The following is a 22,454-nucleotide window of genomic DNA, read 5'->3' as shown; positions in this document are numbered from 1 at the left end:
TTATAGATTTTTATTTATTCTCATGTAGCATTTGTTAAAAAATAGTTTCCTTTTAGGATAATTATGCATTTTTATAAATAGGACAATGGCTTTGAAATTAATCTACACTTCTCTTTCCCCCAGGGGTAGGTACCAAAGACGAAACTTCACTCAGAATAGAGTAAGATTAATTTATCATCCATTGTCTGCCTGTATTTTCTTTTGTTGAAAAATAGCTTTTAAACGGAAATCAAATTAGTTTTCTTCGCGCCATGCTTTAACTGTATCAAGACATTTTAACATGTTCCCAAAAAGACTATTTAAGCAATGAAGTTAAAGAATTATAGGGTATTTCAACAGTATTTTTCTACTTTTTTTTTTAATTTTTAAGTTCTTAACAATTTTGCAGTTATGTGAAATTTTTCTAGGTGGACCTTCTAAATTATGAAAATAATAAATCGAAAAGTCTGTAAAATCTTTTAATAATTTTGTAAGCAATTCTTTATTTCTTTTAAAGTCTGCCTTTTTGCTTGATTGGTCTTTTTGTTAAAATGTTTTTTGATTGTATTGTATATCCTGCAAGTAGTTTTAAAAACTCTGTATTTCTACTTTTGAAAAAATATCTTTTAAAGTGATTTGGCTGCAAATAGGTCAAATTACAGCAGTAACCGAGAAATTTAGTAAAAATAAATGTCTTTATTGCAGTCGAATGACTCTAAAATACTGATAAAATAATACCTAATATAGCTAAAACCAGTTTTGAAAGGAAACAGGTATTTAACCGCCGAATGTCACAACAATTTCACTTAACCTTAAACAAAATTTATTTCAGACAATTTTGGAGCTCTTTCTCATTTTAAAAACATTTTAGTACAAAAATAAATCGCTAGGTGGCACAAAAATGCTTAAAACACGTGAGAAAAATGCGCTGGTTCACATTGAAGCTTTTAATCTGACAGCAAGGGAGATAATACAATCGAAAAAATGCGAAAAGTAAGCATTTATTTAAATGTTGGGTTTACTATACTGTTCTTATGCGTAGGGACGATGATTGTAAGGGGGGGTGGGGGGAGTTTTGACACATTTGCGTAAACCTGGCACCTAGGCTTTATCTTTGGACTGAGAGGATAGGTTATTATTGATAAAATCATTCTTATATGATGAATTTCACGAAGTTTTAAGATTTTTTGGATAGGCCTCCAGGTTCCGGAGCTCCAGGCCTCTAGGTGGTCTCTGTACAGGTAAAAAGGAAAAAAAAATTTATTGAAGTTACAGGTCAACTTATAAAACAAAATATGCATCTTTTTTAATATTATTCACATATTTGAAGAAGAAAGGTGCATATTTTGTTTTATAAGTTGATTTGTAACTTTAAAAAAAAAAAAAAATTTTTTTACCTGTACAGAGACACCACCTGGAGGCCTACCTTAAAAATCTTAAAACTTCGTGAAATTCATCATATAAGAATGATTTTATCATTAATAATCTATCCTCTCAGTCCAAAGATAAAGCCTAGGTGCAAGGTTTACGCAAATGTGTCAAAACTCCCCCCCCCCTTGTTCATGTTCAATGGATTCATATAGAATTTACGTGGATATTATGACGGGGGGAAAAATGTGGCCAGTTTAGGTTTCTAACATGGACATTATTTATTTGTCAGTTTGTTAATTAAGTATGATGGGATGGGATAAAGGGGGTGGATGTGGGGTAACGTTATTTTAGCCCGGTACAATTTTTACTTTATTAGAGTACATGAAAATCTGATGTAAGATCCTAGTAATAATATATCCATTTTATACATACCTATTTAATTTGCATTAAAACTAGATTTTTATATTTTAGAAAATTGGACGAGTTATCTCGAATAATAACCGCGCTGCAAGAGGTGAAGACACCAGAGGTAAGTTTTATAATAATTCACTGTGAGCTACAATTGAATCAAGACAAAAGTAAGTGCCGAGCCCTGGGACCTATGTAGGGTGAAAATAGACATAAATCCTTGATGATTCCAGGTGGAGACAAAATATTTCAGCGGGGTCTTTTGGTTTTTTTTCAATTTTAAGTTCTGAAAAAAAATTGAAAAAAAAATGAAAATCTTTGATAAAAAACAAACAAAAAATAATTTTCAATAATTTTTTTCACAAAAAGATACAAACAACTTATATACATACCATAAGCTTTAAAAAAATCATAATTTTCAAATTTAGATCTCTAATTAACGATTTTTAGAAAAAACCTAACAACAAATTCTAACATACTTCTGATGAACATAGCAATAAAACGTCTTTTGCAAAATATCTAACATCAAAAATAAATAGGACTTACTAAAGACTTTTTTTCATTTAAACTTATACTTTTCACATTAATTAACTTTAAAGATTGATTTTTTTTAAAAGAAAGGTTGCGTGATTTTTTTATTCATAATTAATTGCCTAATTTTGAGATTCAGATAAAAAACCTTATTGCTTTATATCATGGGATACTCTACTAGCATCGGCTACGCCTCTAGAGGCATATAGGGGCCCTTAGGTTGGGGGGGAAGATGAACCCCCTTTACAATTACAGTTTTTTTTAATAAAAAAGATAAAAACATTTAATTTGGAGAGTTAATTCTCTTGGGATAGTGACAGTACCCTTCCCAAAAATAGTAATAAACCTTACCAGGACATATGAAAAGCTACCATGTAAAGGAGAACCATAGTTTACAAAGACTCACATAGAACATGTTACTTTACTATAAAGATACATATGTATATACATTGAAACTCTACAATCAAAGTATGTCTGTTTGTTCATCCGTCTGTATAAAAACAATACAGAATATATTTATTTTGCTATGGCGGCTACGCCCTTAGAGGCATTTAGGGGCACTTAAGAGGGGAAGAAGGGGTTGAATTCAACAACTATATTTTTATTTTAGGCTTAAAAAGAAAAAGTTTTTTTTGTGTGTTGTGGTCCTTTTTTAAGGGGCGATTTCTCTTCTCTTTCTCTAAAAAAGTTATAAACCTTCCAAGGACCAATGAGAAGCTACATAGTAAAGTAAAAAAAGAACCATATCAGTTCTTAAGCATCAGAAAGATGAACAAACAGACATCAATCTATTTTTGTATCATAAATAGTGCTTTAAAGCAAGGAGAGAAATATCATCTGAAAAAAAAATTTCCTATTGTTTAAAAGATATATCCCTGTATAAAAAAGATAGGATGTCCGTGTGTTTTTTCTGTCTGTGCCTAAAGTTCTTGTTAACCGCTAGACCAATTTGGTTCTTCTTTATTGACCTATCTTTTAGACTGATAATAGGATCAACATATTAAGGAGTAGTTTAGTGTCTATTAATCCTTATATAAAAGTAACAGTTTCTGTGTCTGTCTGTTTGTGTGTGTGTGTGTGAGGGTGTCTGTAGGTACCGAAGATTCTTTGTAACCGCTTAACTGATATAGTTCTTCTTGGTTCCAGCTTTTCATGGTCCTGAGAAGTTTTGAGTTTAGAAAAAAATGAGTTCCTACCCAACATTTAAAAAAAAAATTTTCTTTTACATACTATAACTGAAAGTAGGGGAGGGGTCAACTTCCCCCCACTTATCAAGGGCCCCTAGATGCCTCTAGGGGCAAAACCGCTAGTGATAAAATAATTTTTATCTTGAATTATGATTAAATTGTTCTTTTTCCATTTAATAAAATATAACTGTAATTATCAACCTCAAAGAATATCCAGAATTAGGTAATTGGATTTAACAAGGGAAAAAGACAACATCCATAATTAATAAAGCTCTTAAGTTTAAAAGAATACAAATAAAGAAAATAGCAAGTGTAACATACAGATACAAAAATATATTAATCAGAGCGAGATGGGACAATGGGCTGTTTATTAGACTAGTCCCCATAGTTTAATATAGCAATTTGTTATTCGTTGGCTTAACTACTTAGGGGACCTGTTGCGATTTTTGTTTGGTTGGATTATTAAATTAAGTGCCCAACGTTTCAACTATTAACTGAAACATACAGAAGGGTTATCCATGTATCATATTTGGGAATATAAATCAATTTAGCGGTCATTGTCTTATCCCTTTAGATCCCTGAATAGTAATTAACAATGATCAATGGTTCTTTTTTTTCTATGTAGCTTCTCATTGGTTCTTGGAAGGTTTATAACTTTTTTTGGGAGGGTACCTACACCATCCTAGGAGGAATCACCCCCTAAAAAAGGACCCCATTTCACACACAAAAAATAACTTTTTCTTTTTAAGTCTAAAATAAAAATCTAGTTGTAGAATTCAACCACTTCTTCCCTCTCAAGTGCCCCTAAAGGCCTCTAGTACCAAATAAATATATTCTGTAATGTTTTTATACAGACGGATGAACAAGCAGACATACTCTGATTGTAGAGATTCTGTGTATATACATGTGTATCTTTATAATAAAGTAACAGGTTCTATGTGAGTCTTTGTGCACCTAGGGATCTCGCTAACCACTGAACCAATATGGTTCTCCTTTACATGGTAGCTTCTTATATGTCCTGGTAAGGTTTATTACTATTTTGGGGAAGGGTACCATCACTATCCCAAGAGAATTAACTCTCCAAAATAAATGTTTTTATCTTTTTCATTAAAAAAAACTGTAATTGTAAGGGGGGTTCGTCTTCCCCCCCAACCTAAGGGCCCCTATATGCCTCTAGAGGCGTAGCCGCTGCTAGTAGAGTATCCCATGATATAAAGCAATAAGGTTTTTTATCTGAATCTCAAAATTAGGCAATTAATTATGAATAAAAAAATCACGCAACCTTTCTTTTTAAAAAAATCAATCTTTAAAGTTAATTAATGTGAAAAGTATAAGTTTAAATGAAAAAAAGTCTTTAGTAAGTCCTATTTATTTTTTATGTTAGATATTTTGCAAAAGACGTTTTATTGCTATGTTCATCAGAAGTATGTTAGAATTTGTTGTTAGGTTTTTTCTAAAAATTGTTATATTAGAGATCTAAATTTAAAAATTATGATTTTTTAAAGCTTATGGTATGTATATAAGTTGTTTGTATCTTTTTGTGAAAAAAATTATTGAAAATTATTTTTTGTTTGTTTTTTATCAAAGATTTTCATATTTTTTTCAATTTTTTTTCAGAACTTAAAATTGAAAAAAAACCAAAAGACCCCGCTGAAATATTTTGTCTCCACCTGGAATCATCAAGGATTTATGTCTATTTTCACCCTACATAGGTCCCAGGGCTCGGCACTTACTTTTGTCTTGATTCAATTGTAGCTCACAGTGAATTTAATATCTAACTCTGCTAGGCTGCTATTGGAGATAGATACATTTACATATGTGCATTCGCAACGGACAGCTGTTTACATTTAATTTTAATATGTTAGAATTATTAAACTTAACATAAGGTTTTTTTTTGCTTTTTTATGTAGACTTTTAGTAAAGGTGTGTGTGTTCTTAGTCTTGAAATCAGGAGTAGAACTCTAAAATTTGTCTTGACAAATGCTTTTATGGAGTATAACATAGATTTGTAAAAAATGATGGCCGTTGCCGCCAATAACCACTAAATTTTTTTCAGACAATTTTAAATCATTTGACACTAACAATAATTTCCCCTTTTTTATACCTAACACTTGGGATATGTTTTTAATATTAAAATCAAAACAAATTAAAAGTGTCAAAAGCAAATAAAAGGTTAACTTTATTAGAAAATAATAAGTATCACCTTTAGGTATGGAATCTGGAGGATAATGATGTGGCCGCAGTTATACTAAACTCTACACAACTTATTACCCAACTCGATACAAAGTAAGTTTTTCTTGAAATAAAATGTTATATATTGTAACGTTCTTCTTAAAAAAATTTGATAGTTTGGGAGATAGGTGCTTTTCCTCCCCTCATTTTGTAAAATATTGAAAATAGGGGGATCCTATACCTACCCTGACCGGCCTGTCCCTTAGACACCCTTTTGCGGCGGGGCTTGATTGATTAATTAACCTTTTCTTAGGGTTTGGATCTAAGTAGTCATGGAGTAGGTTGAGACACTTTTGTATAGCTACTAGGGCTATCAAGCTCCACGCTCAAGAACTTTATGACTTGACCCGCTATCTCATGAGAGCTACTCATTATTACCCCACCCTCTCAGAGTAAGGCAGGTGTCCCAAATTAAGTCAACGTAATGAATGACGTTATCCGCAGAGGAGCTTGGGATTAGGGTAGTATTGATTTTATGTACTTGACTATTGAGCATCCAAACTTACTCAATAATCTCCTTCTTACACAACCAGGGGAAGTTGCGTGATTATTATTGCGAAGAGAAATTCGAGACAACACATTGAGAATTGAGCTCAAACTCTCACCACCGTAGAACAGCGTGTAACCACAGAGTCACGACGCCCCTATATATAAATAACAAAACAAAACCTGATCCAAAGTAAAAAAAACCTACCTAACACACAATAATCTCCCCCTTATTTTAAATTAAAAAAAAACTAAGAGGTTAGGGTTCCTTGCTCGACTAGGTACTTTTAGGGAAGATTTAATATAATGTAATCTCCTTTGTCCCCCTTCCTGTATCCCTGCTTGTTTAGGTTACCTGTGCTATGGAATTTGGTAGATTTGTTGACTTTAGTGGCTAGTCTGTCGGATGGATCCAGCTTCCAGGAAAGATTCCAGGTTAAATCATTTATTTATTATTTTTGGGTGTACATACATAAAAAGACATCAGTAATAAATTAATTAAATGAATATTATATACAATGTGTTTCAGAAAAAATGCGTTTTCCAGTTTTGGGAATCAACCAGAAGGAGCATGAAAAAAGATAATCATAGGTCCATATTCTCTGTAAAAATGCACATAACATTAGTTACTTAAGGTGATTTTCGATATCTCTGAAAATGTGGCTGTACTGATAGGTACATGTAGGTTACAAATGCCTGATCCTAAATCTGTGACAACAATGAGATTTAATTAACTTATTTTTTTTTGCAATATATAGGCTGAAAAGTTCAATATTAAAGTAATAAAAGGTTAAATCAATGTCCGCATTTGAGATTTTTTAAATATTTTCTTTTTTTGGCTACATACACAGAGCTTTTTGGGTTCCTCGGAATTTAGTTTTTCTTTTTCTCTATTGCAAAGGCATTTTTAGGCAAAAATGACTTTGCAATTGTATCAGTAAGTAAGTCTAATAACACCCTTTGCTAATTTTAAAATCCAACTAAATCTAATTTTTGAGAAAATTAGATTTGAAAATTTTAAGTTCAATTTTCATCCCCTAGGAGTAACCAAACAATCATGACAAGAAAAGCAAATATTCATACTTTTCAGTTCTTTACAACTTTGCTTTTATGAAGTCTTTCATAAAACCACTCTATATAAGATTTATTTAAGGCTGAATTTCCGTGACCTTAGCAAAGCAACTGATTAAAATGGCCATTGATTAACTCCTTTCAAGAGTGGTTTTATGATAAACTTTATAAAAGTAAACTTGTTCAAAATTTATATCAATAATCTTTGCTTTTCTTGTCATGATTGTTCGGTAACTCCTAGGGGATGAAAATTGAACTTAAAATTTCAATTCTAATTTTCTCAAAAATTAGATTTAGTTGGATTTTAAAATTAGCAAAGGGTGTTATTAGACCTACTTAATGTTACAATTGCAAAGTCATTTTTGCCTAACACTAAAATAAATTTTTTTCATCTGGCCATGAAACTGTGAAATGTCAAATCAAAAGGGGATTAAGAGATTAAAAGGGGAGGGGTAGGAGGAACGGTTATGAGAGCATAATTGAATGATCATGATTGAATCGTAATTAAAGCAAAAATAAAATTGGTTATTTATTCTTTTAAAAAGCATTATTGAATTAGATTTTAAATGTAATTATTAGAATATTTGGTTGAGCATGCTATAATGTCGTTTTCAAGTAAAAAGAAGAATTTAATTGGACGTTATAGCCCTAAATTCTACAAGAATAAAGCAACACACATACATTTTTAATTCTTTAAGCTCTAAAAAGCGCTATTGTTTTAAAAGATATTAAAAAACACCTTTTATAAAATTGATTCATATTTTTATAGAGATTAAGAATATATAACTATTTCTTTCATACTCCTACTGGTTGTTTCCCAAAACCGGAAAACGCAGTTTTATTTAAAACACCTTGTACATTTAATATACAGTCTTTTATTGATATTGTTTCTTTATATGACAATTTTCTTTCCAAATTGCAATTTTCTAAAAGGTTGGAAGTATGCAGTAATGTGTATTCACACATTGTTTTCATACAGGTTCTGTCTGTGCTGGCCGGGCTACTGCACCAGTGCATGGAGAATAAGACTGGAAACACTAGGAAGCTTCTGAAGATAATTCAACTTCTAGCCCAGGTATTTACATGGGTTAGGGGATATGACAGAGGAGGGAGGGGACATTAGGCTGTTTATTACACTAGTCCTCAAAGTTTTATAATAATATTTTCTTGTATGTTGGCTTAACTACTTTGGAGACTTTAATTGATAGTTGGTTTATTAAGTTAAGTGTCCAAACGTTTCAACCACTAATTTTGATATAACAGAAACAAGGACTAGCATGAAACTAGACAGATTGACATACACACAGTCTTGCATACAGACAGACTTTGGTTTTTATTATTACGTGGATGTTACACCAGATTTATATTTTTTCTACCTAATAAAATGAAAGCGGGCTGAAATAATGATACCTCACCCCCCCCCCCCCTTTACCCTATCCACTCTCCTCCTATTGGATGACAAAATGACCAATAAGTGGGTTTTATGTTTGAAACCTATATTCATTAACAAACATTTATCTATATGCCTAGGATTTCAAAGTTTTGAGTACAGAGAGTTACCTGATTACCTTAGCCCAAGATTTGGAAGTTTTAATATTGGGAGAAGATCATAAAGACCAACTCCTAGCGGCCACTATTCTCTCTACATTATTAAGGTTTGTTGTGCCTTTTTAAAAAAGACGCATATAGTTTTCACCAATTCCACAAATTCAAAATAATATTTAATTCTTTCTGGTCATTTTTGTCCCTTGGACATCTTAAACGAAAGTCTCCAAAAATTTGTCTTTCCTAAGGTTCATTTTATTTGGCTTTTAAGAAGTTCTTATTGTCTGATAACTCTTAGTGGGGTTAAAATTAATAGGTATAAAAAATCAATTTATTATGGATGTACAGTTTGAAATTATTCATAGAAAGGCTTACTCCTAGTTTTTTTTTTATGTCATAACAAAATATCTTGATTCATATCAACGGTATGTAATTATTTTAAGAATCTAAATCAAGGAATAAATTCTAAATATGTATTAGATAAGTCTACCAATCTGATTTTGTGAAAAATTCTATGGTTTGACACCCCGTACTCAAAAACTGTCCTTGACATCTTATGTTTTTTTTCTCCTTACATTTAAATTGCTGACAGGGAAATCATCATATACAAACAAAATACCTAATAAAAATAACTTTTAGGAAAAACATTCTGATGGTAAAGATAGTGATGACCTCGTGTAGCAAGGCAGCCATCCTGGTCCTCCGCCCACCAGAGACAGATCAGGTAATCAGGAAGATAGGCAGGAGACAATGGGTTGTTTATTACATTAGTCCTCAAAGTTTTAAAATAACGTTTCTTTATATTTTAGCTTTACAACTTAGAGGACTTTTATTGAATTTTGATTGGTTAATTCATTAAGTTCAGTGTCCAAACGTTTCAACCTCTAATTGTAATCTACATAAAGAGTAATTTTATATCATCATGGGGATATACATCAATTTTTCGGCCTTTGTCCTATCCCTTTAAATCCCTGTCATGTAATACCTTTAATATTCATTAAATAAAGAAGATCCTGAAACATAATTTTAGCCAATAGGAAAACATTGGAGGAACAATCCGTCCATATCTAGGCATTCAATAATTTAATCCAAAAGGTCTTGTTGATTTTGATGAGCTCTTAAATTGTGAAAATGATGTTTACTGGTAAATTTCTAAAAAAATTAATAGGTAATGTAATATTAAATGTTCTTTCACCTTTAGGTTTCCTTGGTGCTGGAAAGTATTGAGTTCCGTCTGAATCAATTTAACCTGAATGCTCCTGCCGCCAAGCCATCTGTTATTGCCAAGATTCTATCCAGATTAGCCGCAAACTTGGACATTGCCTTCAAGAATGAGAGCCACACCATGATTAGATTCTTTACAGGCAACGATGAAATTATAATTTGCTAATAATCTTTTTTTTTGGGGGGGGGGGGTGTTGATTATTTGATTTTACTTTTAGTATTTGTGCACCTGAAATGGGGGGGTTATGTCTGGGCCACTTTGCGTCATACTAAAGATGTTCAAAATGTTGCACATTGTTGCAATAGATTTGGATTTTTTTGATTTTTGTTAGGGAAGGTTTAATAGGGGAATTAATTTCTCCTGTGGTTATATTTTAAGTATTCGCAATCGCATTCTATATCCAATTCACATTAGTACCCTTCTTATTTCAACCTTGTTACCAGGATATCTAGAGGATCTCACAGAATCTGACCCCAAAACTGTGTCTGCTCTGAAGCAGATTGACCCCACCGACGCTCTGTCCAAGGTACTGGATGCTGCCAGCTTCACCAAATCCAGGCCAGAACTATGGCACTGGTATTTTACCTTTCTGAACACCCTGTTGGTCAACACTCATAGTTCAGATACGCTGTCCGTGTTCAACAATGTCCTCAAGATTGTGCTGAAGCGGCTGGAAGTGAAACCGTACACCGAGACAAGTGCAGCTATTCAGGTTCTCATAACCTGCATCAAATCATTGTCCATGGAGGAGATGACTGCAGCAGATAAGAGTAATTTAAAGTTGCAGGTGGAACAAATCCTGCCTTGCTTGTCCAGCATCCTCTTGACTGTCCCGTGTGCCAGCAAGAAAGAGGTCACCACCAGTCTCGTTTGTCTGCAGCTGCTGGCTGTTCTGCAGAGCATTGAACCTGTCAGCCAGACAGATCTCAACAATCATCTGGTGCCGGATAAAATATTTTCCTGTCTTGTCAAGAACATGGAGGCATATTCAGCCCTGGCAACTGACAGGTCAGTCAATTATTTCAACCTTCTTGCTGTGCTTTAACTTTATATAAACAGGATGTGTATCTGTTTGTTTATACAGATAGGTATTGTAACCGCTGAACCATTATATAGGTATTAACTTTTAATAAGGCTTTCAAGCATGCTTAGTTTAAAAATCCAAGCCAAAAAAAACTCTAAAACCCCGTTTTTAAAAGAAAACCCACTGGGTTGGAATTGATTTTTTTCAACCTATAGATTTTATCTATTTTTTATGGTATCTCATTCTCCACCCTCCCAATTAAATTCAAATTCAGGAACCACCCTCTTCCCTACCTTAGAAAAAAATGAGATTGGGGATTAAGTCCTCCCATCTCCCCCCAAAAATAGATAAATCTAATTGATAAAGACCTCCCCCCCCCCCCCCCAACCAAATCCGGCCAAAGCCATAACATCTCAAAATTTTCTAGGCATACCAAGCTGAGCGCAGAAATGTGCCTTCACTTTTTGATTGTATGCAACCTTTATGCTGGATACTCATCTGCCTGGGCAAGTCAGCAGGCAACTGTTACCTCCAACCAAGATTTTATGGCACATCTGGCTATGGGAGTTAAACATAACAGGTAACATTTGCCAATGGTATTTTGTTCATAGTAGTTTTTACGTTCTCCGCCTTTAAATTTACTTTTTGAATATTTTGCGGTTTCCCTGAAAGTGCCTGCTTAGCACTTTAGAAACCCTCCTAACTTTCGAAATGAATTAAAAATGAGAGGGAGTTTATGCTAAGTTATTTATTCAGGTTAGGTTTGGTTTTATTTGGTAAATTGATACTGGGTGGCCCCGCAGGGATTAGGCCTCTGAAACAAAACCAACCCAGCCTTATTTTTAAATTATTTTAAAAATCAGCAAGTTGGGATTATTTGTGAGTAACATGCATTTTGTGTGAAAGCACTTTTTGTACATTAATGCTACTGCGCTACTTATGAACATAATTGTACTAATTTCTTATTTCCAGGTTTGATAAAATTGAGATGAAAAAAGCATTGGAGATGTTAGCAATGTATCCAGATATTATGCTATCTACAACAGATAATCAAATACCATCCAATGAAACATCGAAGGAAAAACAAAATTACATTTTAGTGTACTAAGCTATTCTACAATTTATAATGATGAATGATAAAAATTAGGTATTTACTATTATTTCTGAAAATGATTAGTTGGAAAGTTTTAATACTTTTAGTTTGTAACTAACCAATAAAATTTTGAGAAAAGTACCCAACGAATATGACAACATGGTTATAAATCTTCGGGTACCTGTTTATCCTTCATGCCCATGTCCTTTACCTCACTGGGTGTAGGAACTTTCACCCTCTAATATTTGAAAAAGTGTAGCTACTTCATAAATAGGAGCATCCGTAAAAAAGGGTGCAATGTTATTTGTTTTATGAAACAGGATTTGATAGTACAAGAGCCTCTGTACACATACCTGGAGCCATGTACCAGTGAAAAGTTGGACAAGTGTATGGAAGACCTTCGCGAGGCAACTGCCAGGTATAGATATTTCATTTTTGTTTAGTTTACTATATTTCCCGCCATCTTTATACAACGCTGCTCTCTATTTAGTTCTGTCTCTTTGTATTTCAAGGTCAAGGACAAGAATCTTCTAAAATATGCACTGAGATCCGGTTAGCTATTTTTATGTTGGATTTTAGGTAGCCCCGCAGAAATAGAACTTCCCCCCCCCCCCTTATTTTTGATTTATATAAAAATTAGGGTTGAGGGGTTTCAGTGCTTGAAAGGTACTTTTAAGGGAATGCACCATATTTTAATTTAGACTGAGCACTGATGATACAGATGATGACTCGAGGTCCAGAATTCTGCCTCAGGTTCTTCACCTCCAGCAGTTCATCGGTCAGGCAGAACAGAGACAAATTCAGGAACATCACATTCTATTGTGAAAAAAAGTGGGACCCTCCCCTAACAATGGACGAACCTTCCCTTTGACATAAAAGATATGGAAACCATATCTCTTCAGCGGTTTGTGATATCCTTTGCTACACACCCGCATAAAGACATCCCTTTACTATTATGTAAGAACTAGCAGTTACGCCTCTAGAAGCCTCTAGGTCATTCATTATAAATTTAGTTTTAAAAAGAAAACTTCTCTAGTGGTAATTTCTTTTGGGAGAGTTTGTACTCTCCTCCAATGAAGCTATAAATCTTCCCAGGACATATAAGAAGCTACATTGTAAAGGAGAACCATAACGGTTCAGATTTACAGATCCTGTTACTTTAGTATGAGGGTATAGCTAAAATAATTAAACCAAATTACATTTAATAGACTGTGATATTATAAACAGGAGCTGCAAGCTTCTCTGGTAGCCTCGGATGCCAGGATTCGTTCCTCCAACCTTACCATCCTCCATCTGAACCAGCAGATCAACCATCTCAACACCATGCTAGCCACTATAGCAGGTTAGTACTCATACCATCCTCCATCTGAAACAGCAGGTCAACCATCTCAACACCATGCTAGCCACTATAGCAGGTTAGTACTCTACTCATACCTGACTATATTTTTTGGGGGGTGATAGGCTTATTTTTTTATCAGGAGAGAGTAGTTACCATCCCCCCAAATAGTTAAAAATCTTACTTTGACCTATAAAAAGCTTTGCTGTAAAGGAGAACCATGTTTATTCCTTATAGGTTCTGACAGACATCCTGTTACTTTTATGTAAGTCAATCCCAGTTGTGCCCAGAAATTTTACTGCATACCTATGCCTTTTTTGAAAAAAAACCTTAACTAAGTAACTATAGTTTTTTTCCTTTTCCACCAATACCTTTGCGTATCTTGGCCATTTTTATCAGATTTTTAATTTTTATTGGTGAAAGTATCAGGAAATAATTTGCAGCAGTTTCAAGGGGTTTGTATCGGGGATCTAAAGGAATAAGATAATGGCCGATAAATTGATGTATATCCCCACTGATGATGCACAAAATTACCCCACATGTAGATTACAATTAGTAGTTGAAACGTTTGGACACTAAACTTAAAGAACCAACCAATTAAAATTCAATAAAAGACCCCAAAGTTTTTAAGCCAACGAATAAGAAACGTTGTTATAAAAATTTGGGGAATAGTATAAGAAAAACAGCCTAATGTCCCCTTCCTCCCTGGGTTTGTATGCCTATTTGAAAATGTATACCTACCTAAGTTTTCATGGAAACTAATCTTGTCGAAATTATGTTATCTAGGTGAGTATGGTGTGGCCCAGGAGGAGATCCGAGTGACACGAGCTCAGCACAACACCATCAGTTCCGCCGCCAGGGACCAGATCAATGCTCTTCAGCACAACCTCGCAGCCACGGAGAAAGAGCTCGAGCAAGAAAAGGAGAGGTAGGCCATACAGATTTAGCTGCGTTAAAAAACTGAATTAATTTTGATATTATATAAGGGAGGGGGGGGGGGAAATTTTTTAGAGGGTTATTACTAGGAAAGTAATAACGATATTAAAAAACTCCAAAAGGATATATTCTTTTAACAACAAAAAATTCCCCCCAAAATTTTTGTTTTTTCTTTTTGAAACTAAAATAAAAAAAAGTGCTCCTAGAGGCCTCTAGGGGCACAGCTGCTAATATAATTATTTTGTTGTAGGTTTGTTGAAGCAGAAGAGGTCAAGGAGAAGATGAAAAAAGATTTGATAAAAATGAAAGAGGAGATGCAATCTCTCATACAGGATAGAGAAAGTCAGGTTAGCATCATGCATTTAAGGGATAAGACAATGAAAAATAAATTGATGTACACCCCCAGTGACAATTATCAAAATCTTGGAGATTTAACCCATATCCTGTAGAGTTTTTGTTGGGGCATGCAAAGAGCTTTCTATAGACACTTTAAACATCTTTCTAGCTAAATCATAAAAAATCGTAAAATGAAAGAGGAGATGCAATCCCTCATACAGGATAGAGAAAGTCAGGTAATAATCAGGGACTTTAAGGGATAGGACAATTGAAAGCCAAATAATGAAAATGATAATTGCACTGATATATAATTATACACTGCTAGTTCGAACCAACCAATCAAGATTTTAGTAAAGCTCAAGATTTTATTTTCTATCCGAATTGTGTTACCTTATAACCAAAGTTTTGATTTAATCGGACCACTCCAAATAATCCATTGATGACCACTTGGAGTGAAAAAACACATCACTTTTACTAGGCCTATTTCCTGTCTTGAAAAAAGATATCTTTCAAACAGACAGTTTTAAAAACAAATGCTACTATTGAGTTTAATCGTCCTTGTTATTTTAAGGAGGCTCATCTAAAAGAAACCAAAGCTGCCTTAGCCAAGAGAGATGATAAGCTGAAGAGAACAATTAAACAGTTGGATCAAACTCAGACTAGGTTAGTGTTGCAACTTGTAAATACTAGCGGCTGCGCTCCTTGCACCTAGGAGCCATGAATTGCAAGGAGTAAGGAAAGTAAGAAAATAGCCTAAGACCAAACTCAACTATCCCCTTCCCTCTTACTGGACGAACGAACTGATCAATAAAGGAGGTCCATATTAGTGAAATAATTCGCCCCGTACTAAGACTTTAACTACAGCTCGCTGATTATAGAGTAGCCCCGCTACAAAGATGATTAAAAAAATCACCCTGTAAGTGCTATAAGATTATTATTTTATCAAGACAATAAAACAATATATGTGTAAGAATAGATGATTAGGTATATTATATAAACTAACCTATCTTTTCAGTTAGAGCTCCTATGTCCGATTGATATTGCTAACAATATCAATGACAAAACAGAACTAACTTAAGAAAGGGCATCTAGCTATATTTATAGATGTAGACATTCATTCTTGGACAGCTCTCTAGCTTTCCAAGCATGAACCGTCTTCATGACAAACATACCTATGATGCAACACATATAGGATAACATATAATAATTGACAAAGGTGTTCACATAATATCACATTAGCAACCTAAATCTATATACAAATGGATGTGCTATTACTTGGATCTTACACCAGATTTTACATTACTATATTAAGGTCTACTCCATGCCGACTTAGGTCCAAACCCTAAGAAACTATGGCTCATCAATTAATGAAACTATATTAAGGTTGGATGAAAGCACCGCCAAGAATGAAAAATTGGAGAAGAGCTCCAAGTCTCTGGAGACCCTGGTCAAGAACCAGGAGGAGAAGATTGCTAAACAGGAGAAACAGTTAGAGGTACGTGGGTTTGAATCCACGCCTTTTTTTAATCCGACGTTAGGACCATTTAATGTCCCCTACCTTGGATGTCGCACATGATTTGCATGTACTATGATAAAGTAATGCTAGTAGCTGGTTAAAAAAGTGAAACCCCCTCTTTACCCCATCTTAACCCTCTTACTGGATAAACGAAATAACCAATAAATAAGATCCATATTAGCAAGTTGAATTGACGATAATTTTCCCTTGTAATAATGTCCGTCCACATATTTCCTATATCCATTGTTTAGAATTATCTGAAAGAGTGCGAGGACTTGCGCCGAGTCAGGGATGCCATATTCAACCTTTCCAAGAGTACAACTGCAGGATCTAGCTAGAAGAACCACTCCATAGTTACCAAACACAGATGCATTTCAATGTGCTGCAATTGTACAGTAAGATCCTCATAAATTACCATGGTTTGATTTAGATTAAAAAGTAAGATTTCCTAAAATTGATTCTATTCCAACCTATACCCAAGCTTTTATTTGATGATAACGGGAAGGGAGGAGACATCGGACAGTAAATTACATTATTACCCAAAAATTATAGACATGTTATAGACTTATTCGTGGGCTTAAACTTTGGGTACTTTTTATTAGATTTTGATTGGTTGGTTCCAAACTAGCAGTGTTCTAAAGGGATAGTTGCACGAAATGCATTTGATCTTAATTTAGTGAACCGCATATTTTTACCTAGTTATTGGGTTAACTACATTTATATGGCATATATTTCAAAGAATTTCATTTTTCTACCACGTAGTTTTTAAAATATCAAGACTTGAAAATCCTCTTTTTGTGATATATGCAATTTAAAAAGACAATTTTTAAGTCTTGATATTTTAAAAACTACGTGGTAGAAAATTGAAATTCTTTCCAATATATGCCATATAAATGTAGTTTAACCAATCAATCAGGAAAAAATATGCGGTTCACAAAATTAAGTTCAAATGCCTTTCGTGAAACTACCCCTTTTGAATAGATTTAAACACACAGAAATGGCAATTTTGTTTAGCATTATTATTGGGGAAGTATTTTAATTTATTGTCCATTGTCTTATCCCTTTAGATCACTAAATAATAAAGACTATTCAATATCTTTACTTATAATATCTAAAGCCAAGATAAACATGAAATTATTTTAATCTGTGTAATTGTAATAATAAAATGACCTTTTATATGAAAACATTGACATTTAAAAAAGACTACCAAAAAGGCCCGATTATGTCAATTGAACAATAATATTTTCCAATTATTTGATGAAAAAAGAGGGGGAGGTGTTGAGGGAATTGATAAGTACCTTTTCGAGCACACAACCCTCCCCCTTATTAGTCTTAAATAAATTGAAAATAGGGGGGGGGGATTTTTCGTTTGGTTGTTTATTGCTTGAGTTTAGGTTAGGTTATATTAGGCACTGAGTAGCCTTGCAGGGTTAAGAGACCGCAGGCCCGTAGATATACCACACTTTTCTGGGATTTTGCTGAGTCAAGTATCAACTGTTGGGAATATCAAAGGATGACTCCATGCAAAATTTGAGCCGGATCCGGCCGTGAATTTTATGAAAAACCGGTTTTTCCGGTTTTTAGGGGGTATCTGTAAATCGATTCAGCTGGAGCAAAACCGGTTGGAGGTACAAAAAAATCCCGGATTGGATGAAGCACGACGTCGCTGCGCGCCGTCAAAAATCGCTGGTCGGCTCATTTTGCCCCCTCAAACCCTCACCTCGTGCCATTTTTCTGTGTAAAGATTATAATTATAATCTTTTGCGTAAGTCTGTTTTTTTTCCTAGACCTCACAAATAACCAGACTTAGGTTGGGCAAAAGGTCCCGTGAGATTATCTCAAACCGTTTGGGCGTGACGGCCCAAAAACCGCAAAAAATGGCCTAAAAATTTACCGGCCTGTCATTTCATCAAAGAAATCCATCAAAAAATCACAATTTGAAATTTTAATTAATTAATAACTTTTTTCTCATAAGAGATAATGACACAAGACTTTCACTTGGTGAAAATTCAGCATTGTGGGCCGCCTAGACTTTATATTTGGTGACCCTGGGGTGACGGGTTCAGTGCCCCTTACACCCACGAAGTGGGCATACTTTTGAAAATCACGTTTTTTCAGTTTTTCCCCTTAAAGGAGGGGAAGGAGTCGTTTTAGAGACTTCAAGCATCTCTTTGATGTTGAACAACTTTTTGAGGCAGACATTTCTTTATTTATGTTTCATTCGCCTCCGGCTGACCGTTTAGCCGTTATTTGCCGCCGAAGGCGTGATTTTTGGCGATTTTTGCCGTTTCCGAGGTTTTAATGGACATTTAGGAGGGGAAAGAGTTGTCCAATCAAGTTGATGATGAAGTACATTTTTGTAGGCAATTGCATTGGCTAAATTTCATGTGAAGTAAAATTTTTTGTACCTCCAACCGGTTTTGCTCCAGCTGAATCGATTTACAGATACCCCCTAAAAACCGGAAAAAAAACGGTTTTTCATAAAATTCACGGCCGGTTTTGGCCGGATCCGGCTCAAATTTTGCATGGAGTCATCCTTTGATATTCCCAACAGTTGATACTTGACTCAGCAAGATCCCAGAAAAGTGTGGTATATCTACCGCAGGGGTTGTGCATAGATAAGACTATCCTCCCCTCCCAAATTTTTCCAATTTATTACAAACAAAAAAAATTATAAGGGTTCAGTGCTCGATTGGCATTTCAAGGGAAAGCAACGCATATTGAACCTATCTAAATCTAAACACATATTGCTCTTTACCAGAAAAGTTTTTATTGAAGGAGGAATATTAGTTGTTCAATGGAAATAATTGGGATTTTAGTTCTGAAATGATCCACTAGAGTATTTTTGTAAAAAAAAGTTTGTACCTCTTTGTAACTAATACGCTTAATTTTAGTTCTTGAATAAAAACCTATAGTAAGCTTTTTATAAAAAAAAACATAGCTCTTAAAACAATATTATATAATATTTTTAATTTTGCAGAAAAAAAAACTTTTGTACCTATACGCTTAATTTTAGTTCTTGAACAAATTCCTATAGTACCTAAGCTTTTTATAAAAAAAAACATAGGTCTTAAAACACTATTATATAATATTTTTTAATTTTGTAGAAAAATCTTTTGTACCTATTTGTAACCTATACGCTTAATTTCGGCTCCAAAACAATTTAGAATGATTTTGTATTATACCTATTATAAATTAATCAAATATTGAAATTCTATTTCGATTTTAGAATAAATATTTAAAAATATTTTTTTGTAGTAATTTATTTTACGCGCAGATTTTTTTTGCACTATTTTTGTACAGGGAATATTAATTTAGAACTTTCATGTTTTTTTTGAAATAGTTAATAGTTATATATCGCATCGTATTATAGACAGCTTTCCGTGGATATTAGAATAAAATATTATAAAATTAAAACCCGATCCTTTTGAAGTTAACAAAGCTAGTATTAATTTTATGATTTTATTATTCAGTGAAAATTGTCTCTAATACGTTGCTTTAATTGATTTTTCAGTATGGCTGAGAACCAGTCCTTATCCACCGGATATTAATCGGTTTCAAAACCATACTGAAAAATAATTTCTAGTCGTTCTGTTGAGTAAATTGGTGTCTTATCTATTGTAGTGGTAGGATGTATGTTAGTGTGAAATGGATGTAGAATCAGGGAGTAAGTGAGGGGACAATGGATCGAATATTCAATCTTTAGGAGTCTCAGACTTTGGGGACTGGCTTAAAGGGAATGTGCAAGAATTTAGCAGTTTCTGACTGAGTTTGGGGACTTGCGCAAGAAATGCCGTTACTCGCTATGTTAGTTTTGAATATATATAGTTTTGCAGACAGAGAGTAGTTCAAATATAAATACACGGCCCCCCTCCCATACTATATTTCACTCCCTTCATCCCCACCTCCTTTTTAAAAGTAGACGAGAAAAAGGGAAATGGAGAAGGGAGGTGGGGGAAATAAACAAGATAAAAAGGGGCAGGAAGGCGTGCGGGTCATATACTTGCCCATCCAGCTACACCCCTGCCTGCCCCCTTTTTCCGTGTTCACATCAATTGCCCCCAAATCTCTTTTCTCTTTCCCTTTCGTCTGAAGAGATCCAGGGAGATATTTCTAGTAATTAATTACAGAATGGTTATGTCAGTCTGTAATACTGGTAATCTTATTTTCAAATGATTGCTTTTTTTCTTGGAACTTTTTTCTTAGTTTATGGTTTTCTAGATTTAATCAACAATCACTTTACAATTTCCACCATATTTTCGGGATTATTCTGGTTTTCATGGTCTTTCTTCAAAAACTCTTAAATTGAATTAATTGCCCATTGTCCCCTCCCTTACTCCCTGATGTAGAATACAAGTGGATATTATTTACTAAGTATATTTGCGATTACTTTTATTTAATGAAATCTTCCAATTTTTAACATGTACAAAACGGCCTGCTTAATTGCTTCAAGATCCATGTCAGATCTATATAGGAAATAAATGTCTATAAACGAGCTCAAGTTTTCCAAGGAATATATGATTAAAACTCATAGTGCTCCAATAATCCATAATAAACTCTCATTGCCCAGAACGATAAGACCCATTATTTTACTTTATTAAAAATAAATTCATTTTTTTTATTTCATGTTGCTATTTGCCTTATATTGATTTATTTAATTTCTAATCATAAAAAAGAAAATTTAAATTTATAATATGATAAATTTAAGAAAACTATGTTTTAAAAGAATTCGATTGTGGCGACATTTTGTGTGTTCAAATATTAAACTAAAATTGTAATCATCATCATTAACCCTTTGGTGATGGTAATGTAAAGAAAAAAATATAATTTAAAAAAATCTTTTAAAAATCATTTAAATTATTAAATATTTACTTTCTTTTAGATAGTAATGCCGGGTGAGGAAAATAGATTTATTGAGAAATAGATATGCATATAGAAAACTAGCCAATAGGGAGATAATTATATCGAGCCAACTCTAGTGGAATAATACACGGCAGCAATGTTGAAAAGAGACTATCCAAGGAAAAACACACAGCTCAATTTGTAGGAATATATTTCGATTAAATCACATCTAATCCTTGTCAACCTGCACAAAATTAACCATATTTCATATATTTATAGTAAAATCAGATATATATTTTGAAAAAAATTAGGTTATTTTAAAGTAAAGAAACAACAAAATAATGAAAAAGTGCTCGAAAATACAAAGAAAAAGTTAAATGTATTATAATGAATATGGTTATCCCTTCTATTATTCTTTACTGTACAAAGGTTTGTTTGAAACTGAGTAATTTAACCGCTGGTTTTGGTGTAAAGGGAAGGGGTAGAAGGGATGGGGGTTTAAAAGAATGAAAGTTTTGTACTGTATAACTTTTGTATTTTTTAAAAAAAATATTGCAATTAGCAAAACAGAAATACGTGAATGTGTTGAAAAGATTTTAATTTTATATGAAAGTGTATGAAAAATTGTCATAAATTAAACAATAAAGTATTAAAAATTAGTTTAGTAATGATTAACAACAAAGCAACAAATGTAAATTTATATTTAGATAAAATAACAAGTAAAATTACAATTTTTTATTTAATCCATTTCTTAGTGTGTCAAATTTATTGATGTATTCAGCTTCCCGAATTTTTCTGTAGTTTGATGAGTCCAGTTTGCATTTTTCTAAGACTGAAAGCTTCATGTTGGTCATGCTGTGTCCAGGTAGATTAAAATGTTTTCCTGTTGGGTATTTGTCATGATCTGTGCTTCTAACATAACCAAGGTGTTGGCCAAACCTAACTTTTAGTTTAGCTTGTGTTTCACCGATGTATTGAACAAAATTACATGCAGCTTTGTCACAGGAAATGCAGTAAACCACATTTTTACTTTCACAGGTAACACTCTCTTGTAGGTTGATGTAAATTTTCTTGTTATTTGAGCTAACAACTTTTTTACCTTCTTGAATATAGCTACAGGTATTACATCTTGGTTGTTGGCATTTTTTGAGGCCAGGTAAAGTTCGCTGTTTTCTTGATGGTAATTTTGTCTTTACAAGGCGTGCTCTTAAGCTAGCAGATCTTGGCTGTCTGTAAGCAACCATGGGAGGGTGGGGAAAAATTTCTTGTAGGCGTTGGTCATTCAATGTCATAAATTTCCATGCATCCTTAAGTATTTTTGACAGTGGGGGCAATG

At 33.6% G+C, this 22,454-nt stretch overlaps 1 protein-coding gene across 3 annotated transcripts; it reads left to right on the top strand.

Moving 5' to 3' along the window:
* The first annotated feature begins 450 nt into the window (after positions 1–450).
* LOC145334730 (uncharacterized) lies at positions 451–19,523 on the top strand. Of its 3 annotated transcripts, none has more exons than XR_013884925.1 (20): positions 451–972; positions 1,822–1,879; positions 5,686–5,762; positions 6,545–6,629; positions 8,245–8,340; positions 8,796–8,920; positions 9,450–9,534; positions 10,012–10,174; positions 10,479–11,043; positions 11,487–11,639; positions 12,032–12,139; positions 12,475–12,570; positions 12,854–12,958; positions 13,382–13,494; positions 14,275–14,416; positions 14,675–14,771; positions 15,332–15,423; positions 16,144–16,255; positions 16,528–16,798; positions 17,361–19,523. XR_013884925.1 is itself a non-coding variant. In XM_080180318.1 (19 exons), exons 1-19 carry the CDS (start codon positions 881–883, stop codon positions 16,612–16,614), a joined length of 2,451 nt encoding a protein of 816 aa, XP_080036444.1. In that variant the 5' UTR covers positions 451–880; the 3' UTR covers positions 16,615–16,917. The 3 variants fall into 3 exon arrangements, 1 of the variants encoding a protein (XP_080036444.1); XR_013884924.1 differs by having other exon boundaries at positions 17,344–19,523; XM_080180318.1 differs by lacking the exon at positions 17,361–19,523 and having other exon boundaries at positions 16,528–16,917.
* Positions 19,524–22,454: the final 2,931 nt, after the last annotated feature.

The sequence above is a fragment of the Acartia tonsa genome, chromosome 12 (assembly GCF_053477335.1).
Source record: "Acartia tonsa isolate MP-2025a chromosome 12, ASM5347733v1, whole genome shotgun sequence".
NCBI lineage: Eukaryota > Metazoa > Arthropoda > Copepoda > Calanoida > Acartiidae > Acartia > Acartia tonsa.
This window is presented reverse-complemented; position numbering and strand designations above follow the sequence as displayed.